General features: G+C 45.0%; 1 protein-coding gene across 4 annotated transcripts in view; it reads right to left on the reverse strand.

Annotated features, from left to right (window-relative positions):
• Positions 1–123: 123 nt before the first annotated feature.
• Positions 124–12164, reverse strand: part of LOC143031352 (facilitated trehalose transporter Tret1-2 homolog) — a 27778-nt gene continuing 15737 nt past the window's right edge. For all 4 annotated transcript variants that reach the window (XM_076195061.1, XM_076195060.1, XM_076195059.1 and 1 more), the window contains exons 3-7: positions 3514–3760; positions 2213–2386; positions 1834–1893; positions 1668–1742; positions 124–1375 (exon numbers count right to left, since the gene is read on the reverse strand). In XM_076195061.1, the coding sequence (XP_076051176.1) occupies positions 357–1375; positions 1668–1742; positions 1834–1893; positions 2213–2386; positions 3514–3760 (1575 nt within the window). In that variant the 3' untranslated portion in view covers positions 124–356. The remainder of the gene's footprint in view (positions 1376–1667; positions 1743–1833; positions 1894–2212; positions 2387–3513; positions 3761–12164) is intronic.

The following is a 12164-nucleotide window of genomic DNA, read 5'->3' on the forward strand; positions in this document are numbered from 1 at the left end:
GTCCTACGTCATGGCCTCGAATTATCTTCGTTCTAAAGACGCAATCACGTCTGTAAAAGACTGAAAGAATTACGACCCCACGTGGAGTCAAGGCACTTGAGAGTGTTTCTCTGAGTTGTGGACTTTTGCAAATACTCCCCCACAATGTCTTTGGTCGAGTCGTCGATGGGTCTCGTCACAGGTCGACATGACGTCACTCCTGAAGGAGACAGTTTCCTCTCTCTCTTTCCTTTCCTCGAGAGAGAGAGAAAGAGAGTGCCTCTCTTCTTCAAGACCGAGGATCCTCTCCTCCTTCTCCTCCTCCTCCTGACGACGAAGACGGTGAGGAGCTCGTCGTCCTCCTCCTGCTCCTGCTGCTAGTAAATGTATATGCCCGTGGCGCTTTTGCAGTCCTCGCCGGCGCGTCCGGCCATCTCGGCCTCGATCTCCTCGAGAGTCCTGCCCTTGGTCTCGGGCACGAGGGCGACGGTGAAGGCCAGGCTGAGGACCATGACCCCGGTGTACAGGAAGAACACGCCGTGGGGCCCCAGGTGCTCGACCATGCCGGGGAAGGTCTTGGTGACCACGAAGGTGGCCGACCAGTTGAGGGCGGTGACGAAGGACGCGGCCGGCCCGCGGATCCGCGCCGGCAGGGCCTCGCCCATGAAGAGCCACGGGATGGGGCCCCAGCCCAGGCTGAAGGCCACGACGTACACCATGAAGCTCAGGAGGGGCAGCCAGCTGAGGTCCTGGGACAGCGTCAGGAGCCACAGGGCGTGGTCCTCCTGGCCCTCCTCCTCCTCCTCGAAGGCCAGGGTCCCGTTCGGGAGGACCGCCGGGGCAGAGTCGAGGACGACTTCCACCTCCTCCTCTTGTACCTTCGTGAGCTGGATCCCGCTGAGCCCGGCCTGCAGCACGACGGCCGGGGACGGGTCGGGCCCCAGGGCAGCCACCGCCTCGGCGGCAAAGTGCCTGACGAGGAAGAAGCCGCTGAGGGCGGCCAGGGAGAGGACCATCAGGGCCGAGGAGAGGTACAGGAGGATCTTCCTGCCCAGGCGGTCGATCAGGGCGTTGGCCACCAGCGTCGAGAGGAGGTTGACCACGCCCACGATGATGGTGCACAGGTGCTGGTCCAAGGACGACCCGGCCATCTTGAAGATCGAGACGGTGTAGAAGATGACGGCGTTGATGCCGCTCAGCTGCTGGAACAGCATCAGGCCCAGGCTGATCCCCAGGGGTCTCAGGTACTCCCGCCGGAGGAGGTCGCGCGCCGTCGTCTGCCCGACCTCGGCCGCGCACGCCTCCATGTTGGCCCGGATGGCGTACAGCTCCTCCTCCACGTCCCACGCCGACCCCCTCAGCCATCGCAGCGACTGCTGGGCGTCCTCGTAACGTTCTGCACAACAACAACAACCAGATGAAGAACGATGAAAAGGATAGTAACCGTAATGATAATTGATAATAATGATAAATGATATTGATAATAAATAATGATGAAGAATAATAAATAATGATGAAGAATAATAAATAATAAATAATGATGAAGAATAATAAATAATAAATAATGATGAACAATAATACATAATGATAATGATAATAATATCAATTAGCAATAATAAGAGCAATAGTAACGACTTGTCGTTCCGTACTGTGAACTAGGTCGTCTCCTTCGTCAGGCAGGTACTCACCTTTGGAGACGTACCAACGCGGCGTTTCGGGCACGAACAGCATCATGGCCACGAAGATGACCGGGATGATAATACCTGACGGAGAGAGAGAGAGAGAGAAAGGGCGAAAATAAGTGTTGGGGAAATCGCCATTGTTGTCATCATCACGTGACGTCATGTCGCTTACCTGCGTAGGCGAGGACGGACCAGTTCACGTAGGCCCCCAGCAGGAAGCAGAAAAGAATTCCTGTGGAAAAAATGAACAAGATCAATGAAAGGGAAAACTCAATTTTATTTCACACACACACACACACACTGCAGGTCCAATTCTTTTGGAAATGCCCTCAGAATCGGCATAACGTCACGTCGCCAAGCCTTTTCCTGCGACTGGAGACGACATTACGTCACTCTTAAGCCCCGCCCACTCCCTCCTCCAAGTTCCAATCTGTGGATTATTTTAGTTTGATACTGGACACTTTATTTATTTATTTATCTATTTATTTATTCATTTATTTATTTATTTGTTTATTATTATTTTATTTTCATTCCTCGGTGTAAGAAGTTACCTCCATTGCCGATGGTGGTGGGTAGCAGACCTAGGGTGCCCCTGATCTCTGGCTGGACGACTTCCCCGAGGTAGACCGGGATGGTCAGGGAGAGCAGCCCGACGCAGGCGCCCCCGATCACGCGGCCGACGTAGACCATCCACACGGATATCGCTGAACCAATCAAGATGAAGGCTGAAAGCCGAGAACGAGAACGTAATCAAAAGTTATTGTCGTTTAGCATTGTTGTTGTTGTTATTGTCATTATTGTTGTTGTTATTATTATCATTCTATTATTTTATTATTATTATTATTGTTGTTGTTGTTGTTGTTATCATTATTGTTATCATTAGTATTACTGTTATTACTATTATTACTATTATTGTTGTTATCAGTATTGTTATCATTATTGTTATCATTACTATTATTATAACTATTATCATTATTACTATTATTGTTAATATCATTATGGTCATACTTGATATCATCTGTGTGTATTCACCTCGGATCTGCTGCAGCCTCTTTTCGAGACAGCCAGACACCACCCTACGGCAGTGAGCTCAGAGCTCATTATTAGCAGATCTCTGGGTAGGTCTGAGACCACTCACACTCCACACACCGGGAATGCAAGGTCACAACTCCTTGACTAACGTCCCGTACCTACTCGCTGCTAGGTGAACAGGGGCTACACGTGAAAGGAGACAAACCCAACTTGTCTCCGCCCGGCCGGGGAATCGAACCCCGGTTCTCCGGCTTGTGATGTGTGCGTGTGTGTGTGTGTGTGTGTGTGTGTGTGTGTGTGTGTGTGTGTGTGTGTGTGTGTGTGTGTGTGTGTGTGTGTATTCACCTTGGTCTTTGAATCACGTGCTGGACTCGTGATCGACAACTATTTCCCTCCCGGAAGAGAGCTCAGAGCTCGTACGACCGATCTCTGGGTAATGCTGTGACCTTACACGCACACACACACCCAACTCCCCACCCACGAGTGTTGGAGTAACGACTCGGAGCGCAGCGATACTGAAATTATTTCAGGCCTGGACAGGATTCGAACCCGGACCGCCGTAGAGACAGTCGTGTGTGTATGTGTGTGTGTGTGTGTGTGTGTGTGTGTGTGTGTGTGTGTGTGTGTGTGTGTGTGTGTGCGTGTGTGTGTGTGTGTGTATTCACCTCGGATCTGCTGCAGTCTCTGTCGAGACAGCCAGACACCATCCTACGGCAGTGAGCTCAGAGCTCATTATTTGCCGATCTCTGGGTAGTGTGTGTGTGTGTGTGTGTGTGTGTGCGTGTGCGTGCGTGTGCGTGTATGTGTGCATCCAACCCACCGGCAATGAAGGGCGGCCCGCAGATGAGGATGACCATCTTCCTGCCGAGTCGGTCGATCAGGTATCCACCAAAGAGGGAAGCCGTTAGCGCTGACAGAGGCATCAACGAACTGATCCACGACGTCTGCTCGGGCGTGACGGTCAGCGTCGAGTTGGGCGCTTCCATCGACGCCAACGCTGGCGACGTGTACGCTGACGTGAAGCCCACGCCCATCGCCCCCATCGCCACGGCGATCGCCGCCAGTACCTGACGAAGGCGAAGGAGAAGGAGGAACAGGTTAAAAAAAAAAAAAAAAAAAAAAAAAAAAATATATATATATATATATATATGGTGGGGGGAAAAGAATACTGCCACCAAGCATTTCCACTTGGATCGTAAGAGGCGAGAAGAAAGGGACGGGGACTGGGACTAGGCATCCTTCTCCAAAAAAGTGGCCAGCCCCCCCATTAGCCCCCCCCAACTGAAATGAGCAAATTGAAAATTTAAAACACTCATTGAAATAATTTTATTAAGTGGAATTTTTAATTGTCAGGGCTAAAGATTTGTCAGCCATCAGTGCTAGCCCTACCATTAACCCCCTCCCCTTCTGAAATGAGGATAATATATGTGTATTATCATATTACTATTAGCCCCCCAAAAATTTGCTCAGCCCACATTGCTTCCTGATATTTGTATCACATGTCATTGCGTTCACATCAAACTTGGGGATATTTGAAACCACAGTATGTATAGTCCTCACTTTCCCACTGTGCACGAATTCGTGAGACTGCACAAGATGGCAAAACTTAACTTTTTTTTTTTTTTTTTTTTTTTTACCAAGGATGTGGTCAATCCATCTGGTGAAGTGCCGGTAACAATATATCTATATAGCCTGAAAAAAACAACTGCATAAATATTGATAGTCATTTTATGATGTTTTTCCTTGTACATATTTTTATTTTTATGCACTTCACTGTGTTTAGTAAAATAGAAAATACACAGTTGACAGTACTTATTAAAAGATTATTTGGCTTCATTTTATTTACATGTATTCATTCATTTATTCCAGTATTTTAAATGAATAATCTCGATCTTGCAGGAAGAAATGGCAACAAGGCAATTCATATAATTTAATTTTCCCCCCATGCTTGGAATTTTAGAGAGAGACTGACAAATGATCGTCGACATAAAAACAAAGGACCCCATCCCATGCTTGCAATGATAGCCTAAATAAGGTAGGAATAATGCACTGAATTTCATACCAGTTGGTATTCCCAATCCTATGAGAGTGGTCAGATCTTTTGCGTTTGCGTCTAGGAGGGGTGGTAGGCCCATCTTGATTCTCGGCACCGTCTAAATCGACGTCGCCGTCGAATTCCGTCTCCTCCCCCGTGGTCTCAGGTTCTGAATCTGACAAATCGCTTTCCCCTTCTTCTTCGCTATTTTGTTCACCACTTTCTTCATCTTCACTTGCACTGTATTCCGACGAAGAAACGGGCTGTCCTATTATCAGTTCGAACTGGTAAGGCTTTACAATGCGATGTTCGACGATATCAAACTCCTCTTCCTCTTCTTCTTCCACCATACATACTATCCTTCCGAATTGGAATGCACAATGGGCCATTTTTGCGAACAAATTTGGATTAAAAACGAACATGAAGATGAATAACTCGATTGGAATGACTGAGCTGAACTACAGCGTGTGTTTCTTTGTCCGATTGTTTGGCAACTGTGACGTCACCGCTGGTTCACCTAGCGGCGATTACTGGTACTAATTACTAATCGACTAGAACATCTATACTTCGGAAAAGTGGTATGTGAGGCGCAATTAAAAGTGAATTTTCTGAATAAATTCTTCTGTAACAGGTAAAAACTTTATTTGTATGCTTTTAAAAAGTACTTCTTCGAGCAATACGATGATTTTTAGCGAATGGTATATCTGTTGATATCTGACCTTTAATGCTAGGGTAGGAAATGATCCAATTGATGGAGTGGTTGGGAAATGTGGAGTTCCAGGAAAGAATCGTAGTGGAGAGTTGATGGTGGAAATGTGTCTAGAAAGAGAGTTGATGGTAGCAAATAGAGTGTTTCGGAAGAAAGTCAAGCATAAGTACACATGGGAGAGGGTGATGGATGGAAGGGTGGTAGATAGAGCGTTGATGGATAATGTAGTGGTAAATAGGACTATGATGGGAAGAGTTAAGGATGTACATGTGCTAAGGGGAGAGGGTGGGGGAATATCAGATCATTTTTTGGTGGAAGGTAAGTTGAGAGTGGAGGATAGATGGAGATAGAGGAAAGGGACAAAAGGTAGGGAGGTGCTTAGAGTGAATTCTTTAAATGAAAAGGAAAAGGAGAAGGAGTACAAGAAAAAGCTGAAGGAGGAGTGGGAGGGAGTGAAGGATAGAGTAGAGCTGGTTGTGGAGGAGGAATGGGGATGGTTCAAGGAGGGAGTCACAAAGTGTGCAAGGAATGTGTGTGGAACAAGAAGGACAGGTGGAAATAGAAGGAAGGGTAGTGAATGGTGGGATGAGGAAACAAAGAAGGTTGTAGAAGAGAAGAAGCGACCTTTCACATATTGGCTACAAAATAGGACGAGGGAGTCATATGAGAGGTACAAAGAAAAGAAAAGAGAAGTAAAGCAAAAGGTAAAGGAGGCAAAGAGGAGAGCAGATGTGAAATGGGGTAAGAGTATGAGAGAAAATTTTGAAAGTAATAAAAAGATGTTTTGGAAAGAAATTGAGAGAGGAAGACGAGGCGAATCAAGTAGAGAAGAAAAGGTAAAAGGTGCAGATGGAGAGATGATAATGGAAGAGAAGGCAGTAAGGGGAAGAAGGGCAGAATATTTTAGGGAGTTGCTAAATATGAAGGAGGATAGGGAGGGAAAGATAGCTGCAGTGGGAAATGCTAAGAAAATTACCGTGATGAGTGAGGAAAATGGAGGAGAAATAAGGAAGGATGAGGTGAAGGCAGTTGTTAAGATGATGAGAGCAGGTAAGGCACCTGGTCTGGATGGAGGCCATGCAGAATGTCTAAAAAAAAAAAGGAGGTACAGTGATTGTGGACTGGCTGGTGAGGTTATTTAATGTTTGCTGGAGAGAGGGTAGAGTACCGGAGGACTGGAGGAGTGCCTGTATAGTTCCACTTTACAAGGGAAAAGGGGACAAGTGTGAATGTAGTAGTTTCAGAGGGATGAGCTTGTTAAGTGTAGTTGGGAAGGCTTATGGGAGGATCTTGATTGAGAGGATTAGGAGAGGAACAGAGGGAGTGATTGGTGAGGAACAGTGTGGATTTAGGATGGGTAGAGGTTGTGTAGATCAGATCTTTGTGGTAAGACAGATATGTGAGAAAGCTATAGGAAAGGGGAAGGATGTTTTTTGGGTCCTTTATGGATCTGGAAAAGGCTTACGACAGGGTACACAGAAAGGCACTGTGGGAGGGTTTGCGGATATACGGGATAGGAGGAAAGCTTCTAGGAGCTGTCAAGAGTTTTTATGAGAGTAGTAGAGCTTGTGTTAGGATTAGAAATGGAGAGAGTGAGTGGTTCGAGGTAAAGGTGGGACTTCGTCAGGGATGCGTTATGTCGCCCTGGCTGTTCAACTTATACATGGATGGGGTAGCGCGAGAGGTAAATGGAAGGGTAGTGGGTCAGGGATTGGAGATGGTTAAAGAAAATGGAGAAAAGTGGGAGGTGAGCCAGCTGTTGTTTGCGGACGACACTGCGCTTGTGGCAGAACCGAAGGAGGGATTGAGGAAGTTGGTGACAGAGTTTGGGAGAGTGTGTGATAGAAGAAAGCTGAAAATAAATGTGGGTAAAAGTAGGGTGATGAGATGTTCAAGGGGTGAAAGTGGCAGTAGTCTGAAAGTGAGCATTAAGGGAGAGAAACTGGAGGAAGTGGATATTTTTAGATACTTGGGTGCAAATGTGGCAGGAAAAGGTGGAGTGAAGGTGGAGGTAGAATGTAGATTGAGAGAAGCGAGTAAATGCCTTGGTGGGTTAAAAAGTGTAATGAGGAATAGGCATTTGGGAATGGATGCTAAGAGGAGACTGTATGAAGGAGTGATTATGCCAACAGCACTGTATGAGGCAGGAACATGGAACATAAGAGAGGAAGAGAGAAAGAGTTTGAATGTGTTTGAGATGAGGTGTCTGAGAAGTATGATGGGGGTTACTAGGATAGATAGAGTGAGAAATGAGGAGATGAGGAGAACAGGGGTGGAAAGGGATTTGGGAAATAGGGTTGATGCAAGAGTATTAGGATGGTTTGGACACATGGAAAGAATGAGTGAAGAAAGACTAGTAAAAGAGGTATAGAAGGCAGATGTGGAGGGAGTGAACATGAAGGGACGTCCTATGGTGAGGTGGATGGATGGGGTGAAGGGGGCTTTGGGGAAGAGGGGAATGTCTGTTGAGGAAGGACGGGAGAGGACAGAAGACAGGGGTGAATGGAGAATGGTTGTATATGGATGATGATGTGATGCATGAGGTGGAATGGGTGGGGGGATGGGGGGTGAGGTAGTATGTGTGATCAAAATTTGACGCAGCCCAAAGGGATTTCTCCCCGTCTTCTCCTTTTATGCAATGGGGGGACGGAGGGGGGGGGGTCGCTGATTTAATGAAGCGGCCTTGCTGTGGATGTGCTGTGTCTTGCGACACTGCTTCTGACCCAGGGCAGTGGACAGGGTACAGGGATGACCCATCATCCAGGAGGTGCTAAGATAAGAGGGAGGGTGGAGTGTAGTGGAGTGTATTCAGGAATGGAATGGGTGGGAATGATTTTATGCCTTTTCCTTTTTGGCTACCTCCCTTGTAAGGGGGAAAAAGCCTTTGGTATATGTATGTATGTATGTATGTATGTATGTATGTATGTATGTATGTATAAAACACACAACGTATGTATGTATGTGTATGTACGTATGTATAAAACATACAACGTTATTTCGATTTCGAGGGATTCTTTCAACAGCATCTTATAAGCAGGGTAGTTGTGGGTGAAAACTGAAAGTAATGTATTCGTGAGTAAGTCGACACTTTCGTGACATCGTATCGGTAAATCAATCTAAAGCCACCGCGATGAATTGCGCTGTCGTTTATAAGTTATGTTAACAATAAATTTACTTGTCAACCTGTAGGTTTTCCTAATCTGGTATAAATTTCTGGAAATGTAGCACTAGCATACAACTTAACTAAAATAGGTACTTGGAGACTATATTGTTGATTTATATTATATTCGTTTTCTTTGAGTTTTTGCACGTTGTTAAAGAAAACATACGTACGTTTTCTTTGAATTTTTACACGTTGAAGAAAATTTCAACATTTGTGCATAATTCAGATATCTTAATTAATTCAATTTTTATTATCATTATTTAAAGAATAGAGTGAATATATTTTTCTTTAAAGTTTTCTAGTTAATAGATACTACCGCGGATCGTCATTTAGGGAGACGGTTTGAGAGTTGTGAGTTCAAATTATTGATATGGACGACACGCTAGATTTTAGACCAAGCAGGTTTGGCCTCGACGGATAGTCATGTGTTCTTTTCTCATAATTTTTTGTATAATGCACCAAAAACAAAATGAAAAATAATGAATTGTGTTTATGTGACGACAGACAATAATTCATATTAGTTATGAATTAGAAAAAAATTGTTATGGAAAAGGGATCGATTCATTGACATGACGTCATAGACGATGACTTCATTATCAGCACAACTACTTCGTATATGAAATGCTGTTTGAAGAGTGATACCAAATTCGAAAACGGGAATTTGTTTTGTTGGTTTGGAAAAATGAACACATTTGATAAATATGGCAGCCGTTATTTATATCAGTTTATTTGTTTACAGACCAGGTGTGTGTGTGTGTGTGTGTGTGTGTGTGTGTGTGTGTGTGTGTGTGTGTGTGTGTGTGTGTATTCACCTTGGTCTTGGTCTTTGGATCACGTGTTGGACTCGTGATCGACAGCAATTTCCCTCCCGGAAGAGAGCTCAGAGCTCGTCTATGGGTAATGCTATGACCTTTCACACACACACACACCCAACTCCCCGCCCACGAGAGTCAGAGTAACGACCCGAAGCGCAGCGATACCGAAATAATTTCGGCCCTGTGCAGGATTCGAACCAGGTACTGCGACCACCACCGTACTTCCTAGTCCAGCGCTCTACCAACCGCGCTACCGAGTCGTGTGTGTGTGTGTGTGTGTGTGTGTGTGTGTGTGTGTGTGTGTGTGTGTGTGTGTGTGTGTGTGTGTGTGTGCGTGCGTGCGTGCGCGCACGTGGGCAATGGCGTAGAGTGACGCATTGACAGAGTAATGTGATTGGAGTCAGAACAAATTCTAAACCGGTCTAACTCATTTCACGATTAACTTCTATTCCTCCTCCTATTCTTCCTCCTCCTCCTCCTCTTCCTCCTCCTCCTTGGCAAGCAAGAAACTGCGTCAAAAGAGACGGGAGGGAGGTGGAGGGGGAGGTGGCGGCAAGTCTCCTTCCCCCCTCCCCTTCCCCCTCCCCCCACACCTCGTCAAGCCCCGAGCGACGACACTCCATGAATTCGTAGGTGTGACGTCACCGGTGACGTATATGTGATGTCACAGGTGCCATAGATGTGACGTCATCGGTGTGGAAGGTGTGACGTCACGGGTGCCGTAGGTGTGACGTCACAGGTGCCGAAGGTGTGGCGTCACCGGTGACGCAGGTGTGACGTCAATTCCGTGGCTCCTGTTCCAGCCGTTCTGTACAGTGTAGCCTTATCTCCTTTTTTTAATGGCTGCAATCGAGAGAGAGAGAGAGAGAGAGAGAGAAGGTGCTCGTGCCCAGCAGCCCAACGTGTGCGTCGTCCCTCACTTACTCTCCTGTCGGACGCCAAATGGAGTGGAAGTCGTTTGCTATTTGCAGTCCATATTAAATTTTCAAATACGTTTTTGCTAGGTTTTACTTTATATTTTATTATATCTCCTTATTAATTATTTATAAAAATCTTATTTATATGTGTGTTTTTATATATATTCTATATTAATATATAAATATTTTTACCAGAAGCCTTGTCCTAGTTCCAATCGTAAGGCATTGATCGATATATTGACTTCAACTGAACAGACAAACTTAGAAGTACCTAAATCATATTTACTTATTTATTTATCTAATAAATTATATAACTACTTATTTATGTATTTTTGTACTTATGTATTTATATGAAGTAATTGTATATTAATTGTTAGTGTTTATATATTGACTTTATTTGTTCATCTGTTTATTTTTTCTTATTTACTTAACTAGTGACTAATTTGTTTTAAGTGCATTTATTTACTTATTTATCTATTAAACATTTACTCAAGACGGTTATTCATGTCGACATTTGAAAATTGGGATCATGTCGCCGCCCTTTTCTCTCTCGACATTCGTCCTTTTTAGCCAGCGTGTCTTTTCGTGGCCACTTTTCGCAAAAATAATTATCTTTACCGTCTCCACTTGATCCGCAAATTCCATTCGGTCCATTTGTCATTTAATGGATCTTTTCAAAATCAGGAGTAATCGTTGCCAACGCCGTGACGTCATGACGTTTCATACTTTGGCTGGAAAATGGTTTGGAAAGGAATAGTGTCGAGCTTTGTACCGTTAAATGAGAGGAAGGAAGAGGAGGAGGAAGAGAAGGAGGAAGAGGAGAAGGAGGAAGAAGAGGGAGAGGAGAATGAGGAAGAGGAGGAGGAAGAGGAAGAGGAGGAGGAGGAGAAGGAAGAAGCTGGAAGAAGAGATCTCCTTTAGCCCCTTTCACACTAGCGGTTTGAACCGCGGCGGTTCAATGCCGCTGAAAGTTCATGGAGGCGTTCCCACACCACCGTGCAAATCTTCCTTGACGATGCCGTACCACCGCGGTTTCCGCGCGGTATCCGCGCGGTTCAAACCACTGGTGTGGAGAGAGGCTTAGAGTCGCGCGTGGTAGTCCACGGAGGAGTCAAGTGGATAGACGAGGTGTACTGGATGTAAGAGGATTGTATGTCGAGCAAGGGAGAGAGCGGACAAGGGCTAGGAGTGGCCTGAAAGATGTGGCGGGTAGGAGGGATGACTCTTATGTATGAATGTATGTACGTACGTATTTATGTATGTATGTATGTATGTATGTTTTCAAAAAGAAGAAATAGAGCAACAAATTGGCAAAAAAGATCAAAGCGCCGTTAGAATGATCCATTTTATGAATATCGTAATGTCGTCGACATAAACGATAGCATTCAAGTCACTCAAAAAAAATATATATATATATATATATGTATATATATAAACTTTGATTAACGTAAATAATTGCTATAAGTTTATGGGAAGAAAATGCTTAGAAAAAGAAGAAATTACAAAGTCAGCGTCGTTTTGGTTATCGACAAATTAAATTTTGCAACGTTGATATGTTGTCGTCGTCTCCAATGTTGGTCATTTCCTTTCGTGACCACAATGGATGCAGGTGTCGCGTGGCATACGTAATATGTATATATATACATATATATATATATATACATATATATATATATATATATATCCCATGAATGTTTATTTCAGGCGTCCATTTTGGCGCCTTTTTTCGTGCTGATGACGTCATGTCGCCGCTCGCATCTTTATGGACGTCAAGTCGCCCTCAGCCTACGGGCGGGACCACAGACAACAACAACTACTACTTGATGAGTTCA

The sequence above is a fragment of the Oratosquilla oratoria genome, chromosome 12 (assembly GCF_046742065.1).
Source record: "Oratosquilla oratoria isolate Oo_2021 chromosome 12, ASM4674206v1, whole genome shotgun sequence".
Lineage (NCBI taxonomy): Eukaryota > Metazoa > Arthropoda > Malacostraca > Stomatopoda > Squillidae > Oratosquilla > Oratosquilla oratoria.